At 31.5% G+C, this 17,847-nt stretch overlaps 2 protein-coding genes and 1 long non-coding RNA gene across 3 annotated transcripts in view; 2 read left to right on the plus strand and 1 right to left on the minus strand.

Moving 5' to 3' along the window:
• LOC123268155 (diacylglycerol O-acyltransferase 1) overlaps positions 1-17,847 on the minus strand; it is a 246,513-nt gene that overhangs the window by 148,788 nt on the left and 79,878 nt on the right. The window lies entirely within an intron of this gene.
• LOC123268162 lies at positions 6,975-7,761 on the plus strand. The gene is made up of 2 exons (XR_006510181.1): positions 6,975-7,182; positions 7,576-7,761. It is a non-coding gene; the product is annotated as an uncharacterized LOC123268162 (long non-coding RNA).
• LOC123268160 lies at positions 10,084-11,002 on the plus strand. The gene is made up of 3 exons (XM_044733053.1): positions 10,084-10,402; positions 10,697-10,785; positions 10,960-11,002. The coding sequence occupies exons 1-3, from the start codon at positions 10,118-10,120 to the stop codon at positions 10,985-10,987; spliced, it is 402 nt and encodes a 133-aa protein (XP_044588988.1). The 5' UTR covers positions 10,084-10,117; the 3' UTR covers positions 10,988-11,002.

Below are 17,847 nucleotides of genomic sequence, written 5' to 3' on the forward strand. Positions count from 1 at the left end.
GGCTTAAAGATAATAGGAGGTGATTCGAACATTTCCATACTGCGAGGGTACCAGCTCTGAGAGGGCCAGTTAGGAACCACTAGGATACCTCTAGCTCTCTCATTAACAATTTTTTTTAATATATTTGGAATTAAAGTAAATGGAGAAAATGCATAAAAGAACCAAGGAGACCAATTAACAGTGAAGGCGTCAACCCACATTGCCCCTGGGTCTCTTTTCCACGAGCAATATTTTTCGCACTTTGTATTTACTCGACTTGCGAATAAATCAATATCAGGAGTTCCTAGCGTTTTACAAATTTTTGTAAAGGCTGATTGATTCAACTCGAACTCTGTTTCCGGCTCTAATCTCCTTGATTCAAAATCTGCGACTTCATTCTCTTTGGACGGGATATATGAAGCGAAAATCCAAAGATTTCTCTCTTCACACCACTTCCAAATTAATTTTGCGATCTTACTTAACTGTTCCAACTGCGTACCTCCCATACGGTTAATGTAAGCAATGGTCGTTGTATTATCTATTCGCAGTAAGATATCACAATTGCGTTTATCCTCAGCAAAATATTTTAACCCGAAAAACGCTGTGAGTAGCTCAAGATGATTAATCGGTAACCTTCTTTCATCTTCACCCCAGTATCCATGTGTTCTTTTGTTACCAGTAGCGGCACCCCAGCTCGTCAGAGATGCATCTGAGAATATTTCTATACAAAACTTCAAGGATTTTATAGGCTTATAAACGATATCGATATTATTTTTCCACCAGGAAAAATCTTCGTTTACATTAAATGATAATGTTATACGAGCTTCATAATTTTCTCGATTGGTACGCAGGGCTTCAAATTTCTCTCACTCAAGGTCTTTCAAATAGACCCAACCGTATTTTACTGCTGAACAACTGGCCCCCAATGTACCAATCAAGGAGGGAAATTCTCGAATTTTACAATTCTTTGAGTTTTCGAATTTTTTAATTAAACTTTTGACCGCGGAGCGTTTTTCTTCCGGAAGTTTTATTCTCATTTCTGCTGAACTGATAATAAAGCCTAGAACGCGACATTCTTTTGAGGGAGATAATTGGCTCTTGACCTCGTTAATGAAGAACCCTAACTTCTCTAATAATTTACGAGTTTTAAATAAATTATTTATACAGTCGACCTCTGACTCCCCAAGAAGCCATACGTCGTCCAAATAGACAACCGAAATAAAACCTCGTTGTCTGAGCCAAGTAAAAACAGGTTTAAGTAATTTTGTAAAAACATACGGTGCAGTGTTAAGGCCGAATGGAAGACACGTAAATTGATAAAGCTTACCACCGAATTCAAGTTTTAAATATTTCTTATATTCTTCCGCTATTGGAATAAGATAGTACGCGTCTTTGAGGTCTAAAGTTGCCATAAAGCAATCGTTGTATATTAGCTCACGCACTGTACGTAAATCCTCTAACTTGAAATGTTATGTCTTAATAAATTCATTCAAGTCTTTTAGGTTAAGAATTAGCCGATGTGAACCATCTGGCTTTGGTACTAGAAAAATTTTTTAAATGAATTACCCCGGTTCATTTATGCATTCCTCAATAGCTCCCTTAACTATAAGTTCATTTATTTGTTCTGAAATCAGACTGTACTCTTTTGAGGACCAACTGTGAGCCCTCGGTGGGTATGGTTGAGAGACGCTTTTACTGAAGGGTATCTCGTACTCTTTGACCCACCCAATGATAGGATTGTTGCCAAAAAGTTCCTCCCAGGCTGGTAGGAAATGTCTTAACCGCCCTGCAGGTATACTTACCGCACTATTTATTTCCTGTACGGACAACGATCCTTGTTCACTGATGATCTGCGCGCATGATACGGTTTTCTCTGGTTCGTGTTCGGCTTGAAGGTCTGAACTGGAGCACGCTGGTTTACTACCCCCTCTCAACTCCTCTCGAACACGATAGGTCTGCTGAGGGAGGGGTTTCAAGTTTTTTGACTTTGATATAGCTGGTGTTTTGCCTAGCGGCAATTACTTTAGCTGTTTTCAAGGATTCCTCTAAATCCTTACCAAATAACCTTTATCCATCACCGTAGCGTTAAGCGTTTCTTTAAGGGCTGGGTTAATGTTAGCGGAGATGATCAGACGTCTTGTTAAAGATTCGTCCCGCTGCAAATCAACTAAGACCCTTGCAGTGTCGCTAAGAGTCGCCACTAGATTAGTGGTTTCAGGAGTATTCCCTTTTAGAAGGTCTGATAGTACAGAACCTAAAACTGACAAACATACGCATTCTTTGCGTTGTTTCTCAATAAAACGCTTGTCTTTATTGATTAAAGGTTCCAGCAACGAAGCTTTTATCTGAGCGTTTAATTTTTGAGGTTCTAAAATTAAACAATTCTCGAGAGTTGGGTATTTCTTGAATAACAACTCTCGCTCTTCAGTAGGAAGACCTTCTTTTAAAATAACTTTCCATCTGACAAAGATATCGTTATGGATAGCTGGACTAGTCTTCTTCTCCTCGTCGATTCGTTTACCAATAGCTTCCAACATTTTTCCTTCAATAACAGGATCTTTGACCACTTCAGTAGATTTTTCAGGCTTGTCTGTAGACTCAATAATTGGCGTATCTTGCGTCTGTTTAGTTGCAAAACTTCTAGTCAAAAACTTTGTCTTTAAACTGTGTGGAAATAAGTACATGAAGTAGGGGTACTACCAGGTGATCTGAGGAGGAGGCGCGGAATACAATTATTTAAGTAATTATTGAAAGAAAATAATAATTGAAACAATAGGAAATATTTAAATAATTATTAAATAACAATAATTAAAGAATAATAATAATTACTTAAACAATAATATCGTAAGAATACACGGAAAGAAAATTGTACGAAAAATTACAATAAAAACATCGTAATTTTTAGTATAGGACATTGTAGTGCCGGACTAGAACTCAAACATCGTAATTTATACGATGTAACATCGTAAATTTCTATCACTCAAATTAAAAAGAAGTTTAGGTCACCGAAATAGTATATTACACATCTAGGGCAGTAAAATAAGAAATGTCTCAGATCACATGCAATTGTTGTCCGAGGCGAAGCCGAGGTCAATAAACATGTGATCTGAGGCTTTCTTATTTACTGCCCGTGGTGTGTATACTATTTTTCTCCTCGACGGAGGCGGAAAGCGGCATTTTCGTTTAGCGCAGCGGGAGGAAAATTGACGCTTTCCGCCCGGAGGTGAGAAAAAATAATTCTGTATCACCGAGGAATCGAACCCGGTGTTCTCTCCGCCAGAAGTCCACGTTTATCCCCTTACACTATCGGAAAGAATATGTAAATTTCTGTTCAGTCACATAATAAGACCCTCCATACAGTAGTTGGTCATCTTTCGGTGGTGGCATCGCAAACTACTGGACTCTGTCTCTCTTTTATTAAAACATATAGTATGGGTCCTTATTCACTTACTCTTGAGGAAAAAAAATTCACTAAATAACATCGTAATTTTCAATATTTCAAATTGTATTCTGTAGACGGCAGCATCGTAAAAATCAAGTTACTGAAAGTCTAGTCCTGGATTACGATGTTACTATTGTAATTTTTCATAGGATTTTTTTTCCGTGTAGTAACTAGTTATTGAAAATGGATATTATTAACAAAAAATAATTAAATAAATAAATAAATTAGTACTATAGTAAAATAAAAGATTTAGTTAAATAAGGAAACTATGTATTTGTGTGCATATAAATGTACTTGCGAGTACACCAATACATAGATACACATATAATCTATAAGTAAGAGAGAAAGGCACATCATGTCCTCTGGGCCCAAAGAAGGGAGTTCAAGCGAACATCTTCAGAAAACTCGAAAGAGAGGGTAGAATCTAAGGAAAACAGACAGCTCATTGGATAATGTTTTCCCCCAAATAGTAATTTGGAAACGCCCAAAAATTCGAGGCCCAGAAGATCTTCGGATGAACACGCTCTCGTTATCCTGACTTCCTCCTGAGCGGATCAAGTCTAGTTGGTGGATAGGTAGTTTAAATTTTGAGTCCTCGGTCTGAGCCTCTCGTAAGAACGCACCCTTGTGCGGGAGTCTCGCTAGAGACTCCCGTCGATGAATCGTTAATAAAAGATCTCCAGGTTTGCGGATCGTTTAATCTTAGTTAGTGGCCGGTCTTTCTCCCACGTAAACTAATAAGTGTAATTTAAATAGCAAAAGTAGAAGCTAACAAAGTTAAATGTTTAAATAGAATAAAATAATATTATACAGTGTGAGTGTGTGTCGACGACCAGGTATGATTATATTAAATTTGTACACCTAAACTTGTAACTTTAATTTTTGTCAATATACGTTATTAAAATTAAAATCTAAAAATTAATTATATAAAAAAATTCAACAAAAGACAACCGCACCGTTTTCCTACATCCTTCTGGGTTCCCGGTCTAGTGATTGAAAAATGGTTTCACATTTTTACAAATATAAATAATGCTACCATTTAAAAAATACCAGGACCAAAATAAATTTTAATAATTTATGTCCAAAAATTTGGACGTAACAGCATCTTGAATTTTAAGTTTTTCGTTTATTTTTGGAACAATTACTTTCATTTAATCAAAGATTCCTTGTCTATTTTAACAAATTCAAATTTTAAATATTTTTTTAATTTTCAATTTTTTGACGAGTATAAGAACTTACACAATATAAAATGTTTCTAAAGCTTACTCTAAAAAATCGCAATTTATTTTTTTCAACCTATCACTTTTCCATAATAATTCTCATCTAATTTGGGGTTAAGCATGTTTAATCTTAGTCCCACACTTCGGCGTCACAGGAACCGTAATATCATTCAAAGTATACGAACTATATGGAGAGAGACGCAGTACTTGCGTGTAATCGAGAATTTCCAGGATAGGGGGAACATATAACCTCAACAGCATCCACTTCCAGTTAAGTCTCAAGCACATCTACACTCTTTTCCGTTAGCGAAATTTCACGGTACGTCGAGTCCATTCTCGTTTGAAGTCGCAGTTAGGAGCAAGAGTGTCGTTTATTTTTGACATTTTTTTTTTTTTTTTTGTTTTAGTCTATCTCGAGATTTTTTTTTTCTTTTTTTTGTACATACTTTTACTTAACTGTATTATTTTTACACATTTTAAAATTAATGTTTCAATTTCAAGTTGATTTAAATTAAAAGGATGTTGATTATTTTATTGTTTACAACCTATGGAGTAAAATTCATTGAGAGCAAAAGTAAACAGGAATTAAGGAGAATATTAATCGATCATTTAATTTAATTCCCGAGTTGAAAAAATTAACTTAAATGAACTTAACTGCTATAAGAATACAATTGATTTTGAAGCTCAAATAAGTTCATTTTTTCGACTCAGATTGAAAAAAAAAATTGCCATCATCAAAATTAACATCGATATTCCTAGAGAAATTTTTTATATCACTTGATAAATTTCAGAAGTTTTCAATTTTTGAAATGAAATAAATTGCATTGAATTAATTTTTTTAAGTTGTCAATTATTTTTATTTTATGGAAATTCATTGAAAAAAATTTTAATAAAATTTTTAACCTCTCGTTGAAAAAGTAGAAAACTTAAAAAAATTGGGCTGACAATATTTCCAGTTCACTTTCCAAAAATCAATTTTTATTAGATCTCACCATTTTGAGGTCCTTAAAGGCTATTCTGACTATTTATTCATGTTCATTATTACACGCTTTATATTAGCTTCACTTGTATGTCAGTTTGTCAGTATGTCAGTAACTCTCCGTGGGTAATCTGCGCGCCTGCGGCCTTCCTTGGTTCTGGTAGCCGTTTCTCAGGCTCGCTCTCCGAAATCGAACTCTGATTCCCCGTATTTATAATATTTATAAATAATTATTTTTATTAGCTTCACTTGTATGTCAGTATGTCAGTATGTCAGTATGTAACTCTCCGTGGGTAATTTGCGCGCCTGAATATTTTTGATAATCAACAAATAATAGTTTAAAAACTAAAAATCACGCTTTTATAAATAAACCAAACTAAAAGTAAAAATAAATAATAGTTTAAAAAACTAAAAACACGCTTTTTATAGAAAACCAAACTAAAAAATAGAAAATAAATTTAAATTAAGAATAGTGTTAAAAATTTCAATAAATATAAATTAATAATAGTGTAATTAAAAAAAATGTATTTTATTTTAAAAAAAGCGTGGGGTGCTTTTTAAGATATTATCAAAATGATAATCACTCTACTCATATCTGTCAATAAAATCTTTATAACTATTGACACCATGCACCTCACGCTTTTATAAAAATAAAATACATTTTTTTTATTTACACTATTATTAATTTATATTTATTGAAACTTTTAACACTATTCTTAATTTAAATTTATTTTCTATTTTTTAGTTTGGTTTTCTATAAAAAGCGTGTTTTTAGTTTTTTTAAACTATTATTTATTTTAGTTTTAGAAATTTTTTTTCTTTTTCCAGCATTAGTAACGCAATATATAAATAACTCATTATATCCTATGTTTTGTTATTATAACACATGATTTCTTGTCTCTATACTAATATAGTAATTTATAACCACAACTTATCTCATGTTGTCCAAAAAAAATTTTTTTAATGTACATAATTTTTTACCAAATGTATTATTAAAAGTACCCGACAGAGAACGCAGAATCGTCTTCTTACTAGAGAGTTAAGTCTGAATTATTATAAATTAAAAATAAATTTTTTTTATTTTTTTAAGGAGCTTATCTGACATTGATTTTTAGTTTACTCCACTATTGAATCAATTTCTGTTTAATATGACGCATTAATTGATATACACATTTCAAGAAAAGATGAAACGTTGAAATTTTTTTCACGGGTCGTTAAAAACTGGGCCACGTGTATGAGCTATAAAATTTGAAGATTGAAGTAACTGATTGTATTTATATTTGAAACATGAAAATCTCATAAAATAGTTATGGAAACTATGATAAAACATTGATACTTTATTATTTAAAAATGATTTAGCTTTTTCCATGTTATGGTTTTTGCACGAAAATCTAGTAAAATATTAATCGTAAGCATATGTTATAATTTCAACTTGACGTTGAAAATTATCTTAGCTACCAAAATATTCATCAGTCAATTCTAAGAGAGAGACTAAAAAGTGTTAGAAAAAAATTTCAACTAAAATTCTAAGATAAAATGAAGTTTAAAATTTGGATTATTTTGTAAGTATAATTAGAAGTGATTGTAGTTTTTATCAATACAAAATAAAGAAGAATGAAATTTTAAGTCAATAAAATAATTAATAATAAAATTAATGATAAAAATTTTTGACAAATCGTTTTTTCACACTGATAAAAGGATTTCTTAGTATTTAAAAAGATTTCTTTGTATTTAAGAAATCATTTCTTAAACATCATTTCTTAGTATTTAAAAAATATTTCTTAGTATTTAAGAAATATTTCTTAAATTTTAAGAAATATAAATACTAAGAAATATTTCTTAAATATAAAGAAATATTTTTTAAATACTAAGAAATATTTTTTAAATGCTAAGAAATGATTTCTTAAATACAAAGAAATCTTCTTAATTGCTAAGAAATCCTTCTATCATTGCAGATTGTTTGCAACATCAGGACATGGATTTTTAATAGAAAGAGTAAAAAAACTTTATAGTTATATTGATGCTAGTGATCAAGGTTCCACAGATGTAAGCATTGAAAAACGTCAAGAAAAACCATGGGAAACACAACAATCTACATCCTCAAATCATGGACCATACGGAAATTCCGACAAAGAAAATTTTGAACATCCTGGAGTAGGCGCTGATTCTGGAGGTAATTTAAATTTCGGACTGAGTGTTAGCGCCAACATAAGGTTGAATTCTTACGGGGAAATTTCCAAAATTGTTCAATCCGGAACGAATTTAAGTAATAGATTGTACAAAATTGTAAAGAATAAGAAAGTAGGACAAGAATTGAACAATCAAGAATCAGCCGCCAAGAATCAAAAATCTTCCGATTCAGACTCTAAATATTACGGATACGATTCAAAATCTGGAAGCTTCGATGAAGATAGCAGTTCTAGAGAATTCGATGGGCAATATCAAAGTCAAGACCAAAAATTGTTCAATTCAGATCCCAGTCAATATCAAGGACATGAATCAGGTCAATCATTTGGTTTAAACAATCAAAATTATCATAGGTTTGACCCTTATAGTAGTTACGAAGGATATCAAAGTGAAAATCAACAATTAGTCAGCTCATATCCTAGTGGGCATCAAGGATATGGATCAAAAGTGCAATCCAATGTAGAACAAGGTACTTCTGATTATAATCAGAATCAGTATAGTAGTAATAAAGATCAGGTCTATGAGAAAGTTCCACGAAATGGTTACAGCCAATCTCAATCATTAGAAGAGCCTAAATGGTCGGAACACTCTAAAAATGAGGAGCTAAGAAATGATGATCAGTTAAATTCACAAACACATGGACACAATTTTGTGAATGGTAAGAATAAAGTATTTTATAATCAACAATATGGAAGCGATCAGAATAAATAATTTAATTTTGAATTTTAGAATATATCTGATTTAATTTAAATTGTGAGATTTGTAAAAATCATTTTTATTCCACTAGTTTTGAAATGAATAAAAAAATGTAAATTCTTGTAGCAAATATTTTTTTTGTAACCTCCACATAAAGTTTCATTATCCCGGACGAGCCCCCAAAAATTTTACGTCGAAAATGCAACTAAAATTTAATCATTTTTATTCTAGCCGTTAGACTAATAGATAAGGATCTGAAGCCTATGGGAGGAGGTTGAAGTTATAATATAAGAAAAATGAATTCAATTTAATAAATATATTATAAAATTATAATACAAAGATTTGAATTATTAAAACAAACATAAAAATCTTAACTAAGGACTTACTTAAATATAATTGTAACCGCTTCTTTACATAATTTAAATTTACTTCACTAACAATTTCTTTTTGAATCTGACGCGTGGTTTCATTGAAACTTACAAAAACTTTTTTTTTCGATGTTAACACTAGGACGTCAGGACAAAGAGAGCGATACGACGACAGTTTTCCGGCTCTGAGAGTTTGGGTGGGTCCGATAGTTGAAACAGTAGGGGAAGAATGTACCTAATTAGCCCTCTAGTTTTGGGACTTCCACCCTCTCTCCAAATATTCCGGAAAACTAGCTGTGCATCGACTACCTTGTGTGTTACCTCTTACTATGGTATATTCTTATATTCATCTATGTGTTTGTGTATATGTAAGCGCATTTACGCATAGACAAAGACATACATGCGTACTGTTTAACATTAAATTATTTATTTTAAAACGTACGAATTAATATGCATTTCAATTTTGTAGATCTTATGTATTTGAAGTTAACTTTTAAATATTTAATTTTAAAGAAATTTCTGTTTTTGTTGTTTTATAAATTAATTATTTTATTGCATTATTTTAAAGTTTTATGGTTTAATATTTGTTTATTTCAAATTGTTCTATTATCAAGTTCTATTTGTTTATTTGTTTCATTATTTAAATTTTTGTTGCTTAATTTTATTTTCATCTAAAATAATTATTACTTAATTTCATTGTTACTTAAATTATTGTTATTTAATTTTTTTTCTATACATTTTATTTTGTTATCAAAAAAAAATATATTTCTATTTCGGGTCCAGATAAAAATACTCAAAAATCCATTAGGGTATTTGCTCAGACTCAAATCCCTTCATGTAGTCGGGCCCAACTAAATGTGGGAATTTTCCGAGTCGTAGTTAGATAAGAAAACTATTTTTTTATTTGCTCGGGTCATAAAATTATTATTTACTGTTCGACCCAGATAAACCGATAAATATTTTTAAAATAATTTCTTTTAAAAAAAAAATAGTATCTAGAATTCTACAGAAAAAAAAAATTAATAATAAAAGTAAATATATGTAATTAGTTGTAAAAACATGAAATCATGGATGAATAATTAAATTCTATTTGTTATAAAATAAAAATGTCGAACGTTGAGTCCGACATAACACATCAAATAAAAATTTAGTAAAAGGAAATTTAGGATTAATTTCATCATATTCGGCCCAAATAAAAGAGCCTAGAAGCGAAAATGGTGCAGGATCAAATTTTGTTCATCAACCCATGCATTCAGGAGAATCCAAGTCCTTAAATCACAAATTAACTATAAATTGTACACAGTATGGTATGCACAGCAATTCAGCGAACTACGAGCAAAATAAAGACCTAGGTTTAGGATTCAATAATAAACTAATCAAATATCAGCAACAGGACAATGGCAATCCAATCGAGCTTTATGAAGGATCATCAAAACATTTCGGTCACATGACAGAAGAAAATTTTGTAGAAGTCCGTGACAAGAATAGTGCAATAAACAAACAAAGTCACGAACAATTTGGTCAATCGTCTATTCAATCTTATAGGGGGTTCAATCATGAAGCTAATCTGAAAGTAGATATTGGGTCGTCTAAAGAAGGTAAATTATCTGATCTTCTAAAAGCTGGCAAAAAGATTGGTAAAAAAGTGGTTCACAAAGTTCATGCTGTAAGAACTTTAGGAAAAAATTTAATCAATTCTGCGTTTGAGAAAGCCGAGGGTACGATTTCGAAAGTTGGAAATGGAGCAAGTAATCTGAAGGTAACAACAAAGGTCAAAACTTCACACAACATGGAAAAATCTAGAGGATACGATGCGAGTGCAGCTGAAGAACATAAATCAAGCTACGGTTACCAAGCTCATAGTTCCGAAACAGGATATGGAAATCATGATAATTCTGAAGGATCCGCTAAATACGAACAGCAGAGAACCGTCGATAGTCATCAAGTACCGCTTACATCAGGTTAGACAAAGTCAGATAAAGTGTCTTCGTTGAAAAATCTTGGAGGAGGATTTGACATTCATGTGGGAGTATCATTCAATCACACTGTTACTAAATACGAATAATAACTTATCATTGTCAAAGGTGTTGAACTTGCAGATTATTATTTCAAGTAGTCTTTTTGTAGTAACAACAAAAATTCTTTTTGAATATATTATTGTAATCACAATATTTATTGATACTTCCAAAATATATTGATCTTAATTTTATTGCTTGATCTAATACTTTTTAGATTTACAATTTCTTTTCATCAATTATGATTAGTCTAAATAACCCGATAAGTGAAACAATTTTCTAATATGGTTTGATAGGTTGTGGTATCTTTTCTGATACATCCTTACACGCTAATACATGACTGAAAATAAAAATTAGCTATATTAAGCCATATATGAGCATGAGCATGTCAGGATATATTTATTCTGGTTTTGCGCATGATCGCTGAATTGTCTCCTCAATAGAATAATGTGTGAGGAGTTAAGTTCTAAAGTGAGGTGTAAAGTTCTAATTTATAGATATAAGATAATCAGAAAAACCATCCAGTTATCCGGCAACCATCCCCGGAACTTTGCGCTTTTTCTGAGTTTAACTCTCTGAGGCCGAGACAGAATGAGCCGCGCGTCGCTGAAGTAGGGATTGCAAATGGCGTGCGCTCATTGTCCCCACTACCTGAATTTACAAGACTCGTGCTCAGTCAGTACCGTCTATCAGCTGTTAAATGGGTTCTGTTGGTGCCCCGTTCAAAACATTGTCATCAAGAGCGTTTGAGCTAGTCATACATTTTATTTATTTAAAAATTATGCATTACAAAAGCTTTTCAAAATGAAGCTTGAAAATTCATTAAAATTAAAAGAGAAAAATACACCAGGTAAAGTATCAAAGAAACCGATAAAGAAAAAAATTATAAACAAAGAAAAGGTTAAACCAGCTAAAAAAGTTTGTGATGATGACATACAAGAATATGATGATTATCAGAGTGACAGTTCGAATTGCTCATTTATGGACGATGATGATATAAATATTGAAAATAATGATATTGAAGGTAAATAAAAAAAAGTATCGATGTTATTATTTATACAAAATAGAGAAATAAGGTTATGAGTAAAATTTAAAACCAAAAACAAAATAATTGAATTGTCATTTAATTCTTATTTATAAATTTTTTTTTGACAATATAAAAATGCAACTAATTTTTTTTCGCAACAATAGTTTAATTGTTTTGTTTTTGATCCGATTAACTGATAACCTTTTTGCAATATTTTGTTGAAAATAAATTTCTGAGTTCGAGTTTATTGCTACTCCTAACAGCAGACTAAGTTTTATTTTTTTTTTATGGTTGAAATGATATCGAATGAAATAATAATTAGAAGAAAATTGTTTATAGATGATAATGAGTATAAGAGTACTGTCGACGAATGGTGTGATGATATAGAAAAAACAGAAGTAAGAAGATTTTCTGCATTTGTTGGGCCTCTTCATACGATACCTGAAGGATCTACCGAGGAAGAATATTTAAAATTATTTTTCGATAATGATTTCTATGAAATGATGGCTGAACAAACTAATTTGTACGCACAGGAAGTGCATGATGCTGGTCGTCCTAATAAACATTGGAAGCCTGTAACATCTAATGAGATGAAAGCATTTGTAGGCATTCTTATTTACATGGGCATTGTTCGGTTGCCACAATTAAAGATGTACTTTCAGAGTGATTTTGTACAGTGTCCATTAGTCTCAAATGCAATGACACGTGATAGATTTAAATTGATTAGCCAATATTTGCACTTTAATGACAACTCTAAAATGCCAAAGCTTGGTTCAAAAGATTATGATAGACTTTATAAAATTCGACCTGTATTGGAAGTTGCATTGATAAATTTAAATATGTGTATCGACCTGATCGAGATATCTCAGTGGATGAAGCTATAGTTGCATACAAAGGCAATTTTTCTGCGAAATAATATATGAAAGATAAGCCAACATCTTGGGGTTTGAAGTTTTGGGTTATAGCTGAAGCCTCAACTGGTTATACATTGGATGAAAAACCATATCTTGGGAAAAAAGAAGAGACTAATAAAGATTTATTATTAGGTGAACAGGTTGTTTCAACTTTATCGGATTTTTTTGGTCAAAAAAATTATCACCTTTACTGTGATAATTCATTTACTTCAATAAGATTATTCAAGAAATTAGAAGATAACCAAATTTACGGCTGTGGTACCATAAGACAAAATAGAAAAGAATGGCCTGTACAATTTAAAAATCCAAAGAATCTGAAATTGAAAAGAGGTGATTTCCTACAAAAGCAAATAAGAAATATAACTGTGACTGTATGGCAGGATAATCGACCAGTGACAGTTTTGTCTACTAATTGTAATCCTACGGATATAGTAATGTTGAAAAAATACTTAAGAGAAGACAAACGTTACGTTGACATTCCTTGCCCCTCACCTGTAGTTCATTATAATAAATTTATGGGTGGAGTAGATCTTTCAGATCAGAAAAGAACTTATTACAGCACATCTCGTCCGTCAAAAAAATGGTGGAAATATTATTTTTATTTTGTCTTGGATTTATGTATCATAAATAGTCATATTATTTATAATGCAAGTGAAGCTAAACCAATACGTCAGTTAGAATACCGGGAAAATTTAGCAAAACAGCTAATTGGCAATTTTTCTAACCGGGAACGTAACGCTACTGTTATCCGCAATGTACCTGAGCCTGATGAAAACTCCAAACAGTCACATTCGTTAATCAAAATATCTGGTTTACGCCGTACATGTGTATTATGTGCAATACAGAAAAAAAAAATCAAAAAAGGAGGCTACATTCGAACATCTTTTCAATGTCTTCAATGCAATGTACCCCTTTGTCGACTTGGTTGCTTTTTTGACTTCCACAACAAACAATAATAATTTTATATTTTGTTTTATCTAAATTGATATTAATATTATATAATAATAATTTTCTTATTTTAATTAATAGTTTATATGATACATATAAACATATTTTAGTATATAACAGATTATGTTCTAAACTTTTCTCAAAGTAAAATAATTATTTAATAACAATAAAATAATTCTTTAAAGCATTAAATTGTAAAAAAAAAATTATGTTAGCTTTTTCAAAAATTTGGAATTTACCAAATACTTTTTGTCCGTTCTCTTGTCTAATAGGTACGCTACTGCTCATAAGAGAACAAGGACACACACTAACGCGAATATGGGCCGCCCGCTGAAGTGTCCGCAAAGTGGGGGAAACGCCCAGAAGCATCAGAAGGTTAAAACGCTCGAAAATTTCACATTTGGTTGGTTTTTGAGCTCTTCGATCTCAAAAATTCAAAAGTTATATCAAAAAAACAATCGATTAAAAATTTTTAAATGACTATAACTTCTGAACGCCTTGTACGATTTTAACTTACTTGGCTGCATTCGAAGCAGTTTGTTAAGTTAACCCTCTCACGGTCGATTCGGACTGTGTAGTACTTTTTCTCCCGAAGTAGGGATAGCCAGTCGCGTGAGCAGACTAACTCTCTCCACCAGATTTTCATGCCCACCGCGTGTTCACTCAGGGCCGTATTTATTATTTTTATGGCTTAACCATGTAAACCTTTACTATACGTCCCTGCGCTCCGCTCACCGGATTGCGTGCAGTCCCCTTGCCCCGCGAGTGGGAAAAGAGTGGGAGAAACGCCCAAAACCGTGAAAGGGTTAAAAGTGTCTTTGATTTCGAGAGCTGATTAGTAAGATATTTTGAAAGTTATTTAGAAAAAACTTTAAAAAAATTTATTTTTTTGTTTTTATTTTTCGAATATCTTTGAAAGGGCTCAACCGATTGACTTTAAATTCTTGACACAGTTTTATCGGCTGCACATTTGGCCCCTTAAATTAAATTAATTAAAATAATAAACTAAACAAAATGAAATCTAATTAATAAACAAAAGGGCGCCACCAGGATTTTTAATCACGGTTCCTGGAACCGGAACCAGAGCTGAGCTTATCTTACAGGGAGAGAGAGTGGAGGAAGGTGATCTGAAATAAATAAATTTTTAATTAACAATACAACCGGTGTTTATTAATAACAAAATTTAACAAGTTGCGCACTCACGTACACACTCTATAATCAACTTAAAACTATAATTTAGTTCTTACTATCTATTTACAGTTAGAGTTACTCTGTACAAAGAACGCACTGTGTGACAGAGTTCGTCTGGCCTGACGAGCGGCTAATCCAAACCTTAACAATACCTCACTTGACTCACTAACCCAACGTATTATGACCCCGCGCAGAGAACGCAATGCACGAGGATCGTCTTTATCACACCACTAACAGAAGCCTCAGCCTAGTGAACGCAACGTAAACTGAGACTGCCTGCAGCCCACACACATACCCCTTAAGTACCTAGCCAATGAAACACCTCGCACAGAGAACGCAATGCACGAGGGAACGCTGTTAACATTCACACACTCATACCCCTTAAGTAACTAGCCAACGAAACACCCCGCACAGAGAACGCAATGCACGAGGGGACGCTGTTAACACTCACACACTCATAACCCACGCGTCTTCACACACACAATGATTTTACTTTACTTTTATTTTTTTTACTTATAAAAGTTATTACAAAAATTTAATATCTGAAAATTATTACATTAAATTTTTACTTAATTAATTCAGTCATTAGCTAGCAATTAAATCATAAAATATTTTCACGACTAATAAATTTAATTCCCAAAAAATCCGAACTAAAAACCGACGCTTAAATTTATTCCAAATCAATCACGAGTTTAATACTCAACATTCCCGTGTAAAAAAAAAGTTCCGAAAACATTCCTCAGAAAAGTTCCGATTATGAGACGATCCGGAACTTTTGCGGAACTTTTCCGGAACTTCTCCGGAACTCTTTAGAAACAACATTTAAAAAGTTTACTTACAAATTTTTGAGTAACCAAAAATTTAAAATTCTTAAAATTTTTGAGGAACTTTTCCGGAACTTTTTCGGAACTCTTTGGAAACAACATTAAAAAAGTTTACTGACAAACTTTTGAGTAACCAAAAATTTTAAATTTTTGAAATTTTTAAGGAACTTCTCCGGAACTTTTGCGGAACTCTTTAGAAACAGTTAAAAAAATTTACTTACAAACTTTAAGTAATCAATTTGAAATTCTTAAAATTTTTTAGGGACTTCTCCGGAACTTTTGCGGAACTTTTACGGAACTTTTTCGGAACTCTGTAAAAATAACATTAAAAAAGTTTACTTACAAATTTTTGAATAACCAAAAATTTAAAATTCTTAAAATTTATTAGGAACTTATCTAGAACTTTTCAGGAATCTTTCCGGAACTTTTTTTAAATGTTTTTTGGAACTTTTTAATACTGTTTCTACAAAGTTCCGGAAACGTTCTGCAAAAGTTCCAAAGAAGTTCCTAAAAAATTTTAAGAATTTCAAATTTTTAGTCTCTTAATAGTTTGTAAGTAAATTTTTTTCAATACTGTTCCAAAGAGTTCCGAAAAAGTTCCGGAGAAGTTCCTAAAAAATTTTAAGAATTTCAAATTTTTGGTTACTTATAAGTTTGTAAGTAAATTTTTTTAATACTGTTCCAAAGAGTTTCAGAAAAGTTCCGCAAAAGTTCCGCAAAAGTTCCGGAGAAGTTCCTAATAAATTTTAAGAATTTCAAATTTTTTGTTACTCAAAAATTTGTAAGTAAACTTTTTTAATGTTGTTTCCAAAGAGTTCCGAAAAAGTTCCGCAAAAGTTCCGGAGAAGTTCCTTAAAAATTTGAAGAATTTTAAATTTTTGATTACTTAAAAGTTTGTAAGTAAATTTTTTTAATACTGTTTCTAAAGAGTTCCGCAAAAGTTCTGCAAAAGTTCCGGAGAAGTTCCTTAAAAATTTCAAGAATTTAAAATTTTTGGTTACACAAAAGTTAGTAAGTAAACTTTTTTAACGTTGTTTCCAAAGAGTTCCGAAAAAGTTCCTCAAAAATTTTAAGAATTTTAAATTTTTGGTTACTCAAAAATTTGTAAGTAAACTTTTTAAATGTTATTTCTAAAGAGTTCCGGAGAAGCTTCTACAAAAGTTCCGCAAAAGTTCCAGAGAAGTCCCTAAAAAATTTTAAGAATTTCAAATTTTTGATTACTTAAAAGTTTGTAAGTAAATTTTTTTAACTGTTTCTAAAGAGTTCCGCAAAAGTTCCGCAAAAGTTCCGCAAAAGTTCCGGAGATGTTCCTGAAAAATTTCAAGAATTTAAAGTTTTAACTAAAATTCCCGGACTTAATATCCACGCCGTTAAATAATTTCGAAGAATTTTATGAAAGGATGATATTAAATTAATAAATAAATTTCTAGAACTTAAGTTCAATATAAAAATAACCACATGGAATTTTCCGACTAAAATAAATAATTAATGAACAATTTATCCCAATATAAAATAAATTAACGAAAAATTATCTACGGGTAAATCAGTCTCAATTGCGCCAAAATCTCAGTAAACCAATTCTCAATGAATAATATAGTGTTAAATAAATATTTCCTTGTAATAATTATTAATTAATAATAATTCAATTGTTCAAAAGTAAAATTAAGAATAAAAAATTTACTATGCGGAGTGAATTATAGTAATAATATGAAATATGAATTAAATCTGCCTGGGATCGAATTTTGATCCCTAGAAAAAATGAATTAATTGAAAATTCATCCACCCCGCGTTCACTCCGCGAATATGTTACAGGGTGTCATATCAGAAAATTTTTTCACATGTTATCTTGAATTAAACTAATCAAAAACATAAACATAACTAATCAAAAACATAACCACGAAAGATGATTTTGAAAGTTATTCATATGATTCTCAGATTTGCTACTGAGTTCTGTTTTTGTGGGCTCGACATTCCGCAAACTTGATAACTGCTTTGAATTCTCATGCAGCTTCTACTCGGCACTGCTACTATCTCTACAGCAGAAATACCTTCGGGCT

This window comes from Cotesia glomerata, linkage group LG6, assembly GCF_020080835.1.
Source record: "Cotesia glomerata isolate CgM1 linkage group LG6, MPM_Cglom_v2.3, whole genome shotgun sequence".
Lineage (NCBI taxonomy): Eukaryota > Metazoa > Arthropoda > Insecta > Hymenoptera > Braconidae > Cotesia > Cotesia glomerata.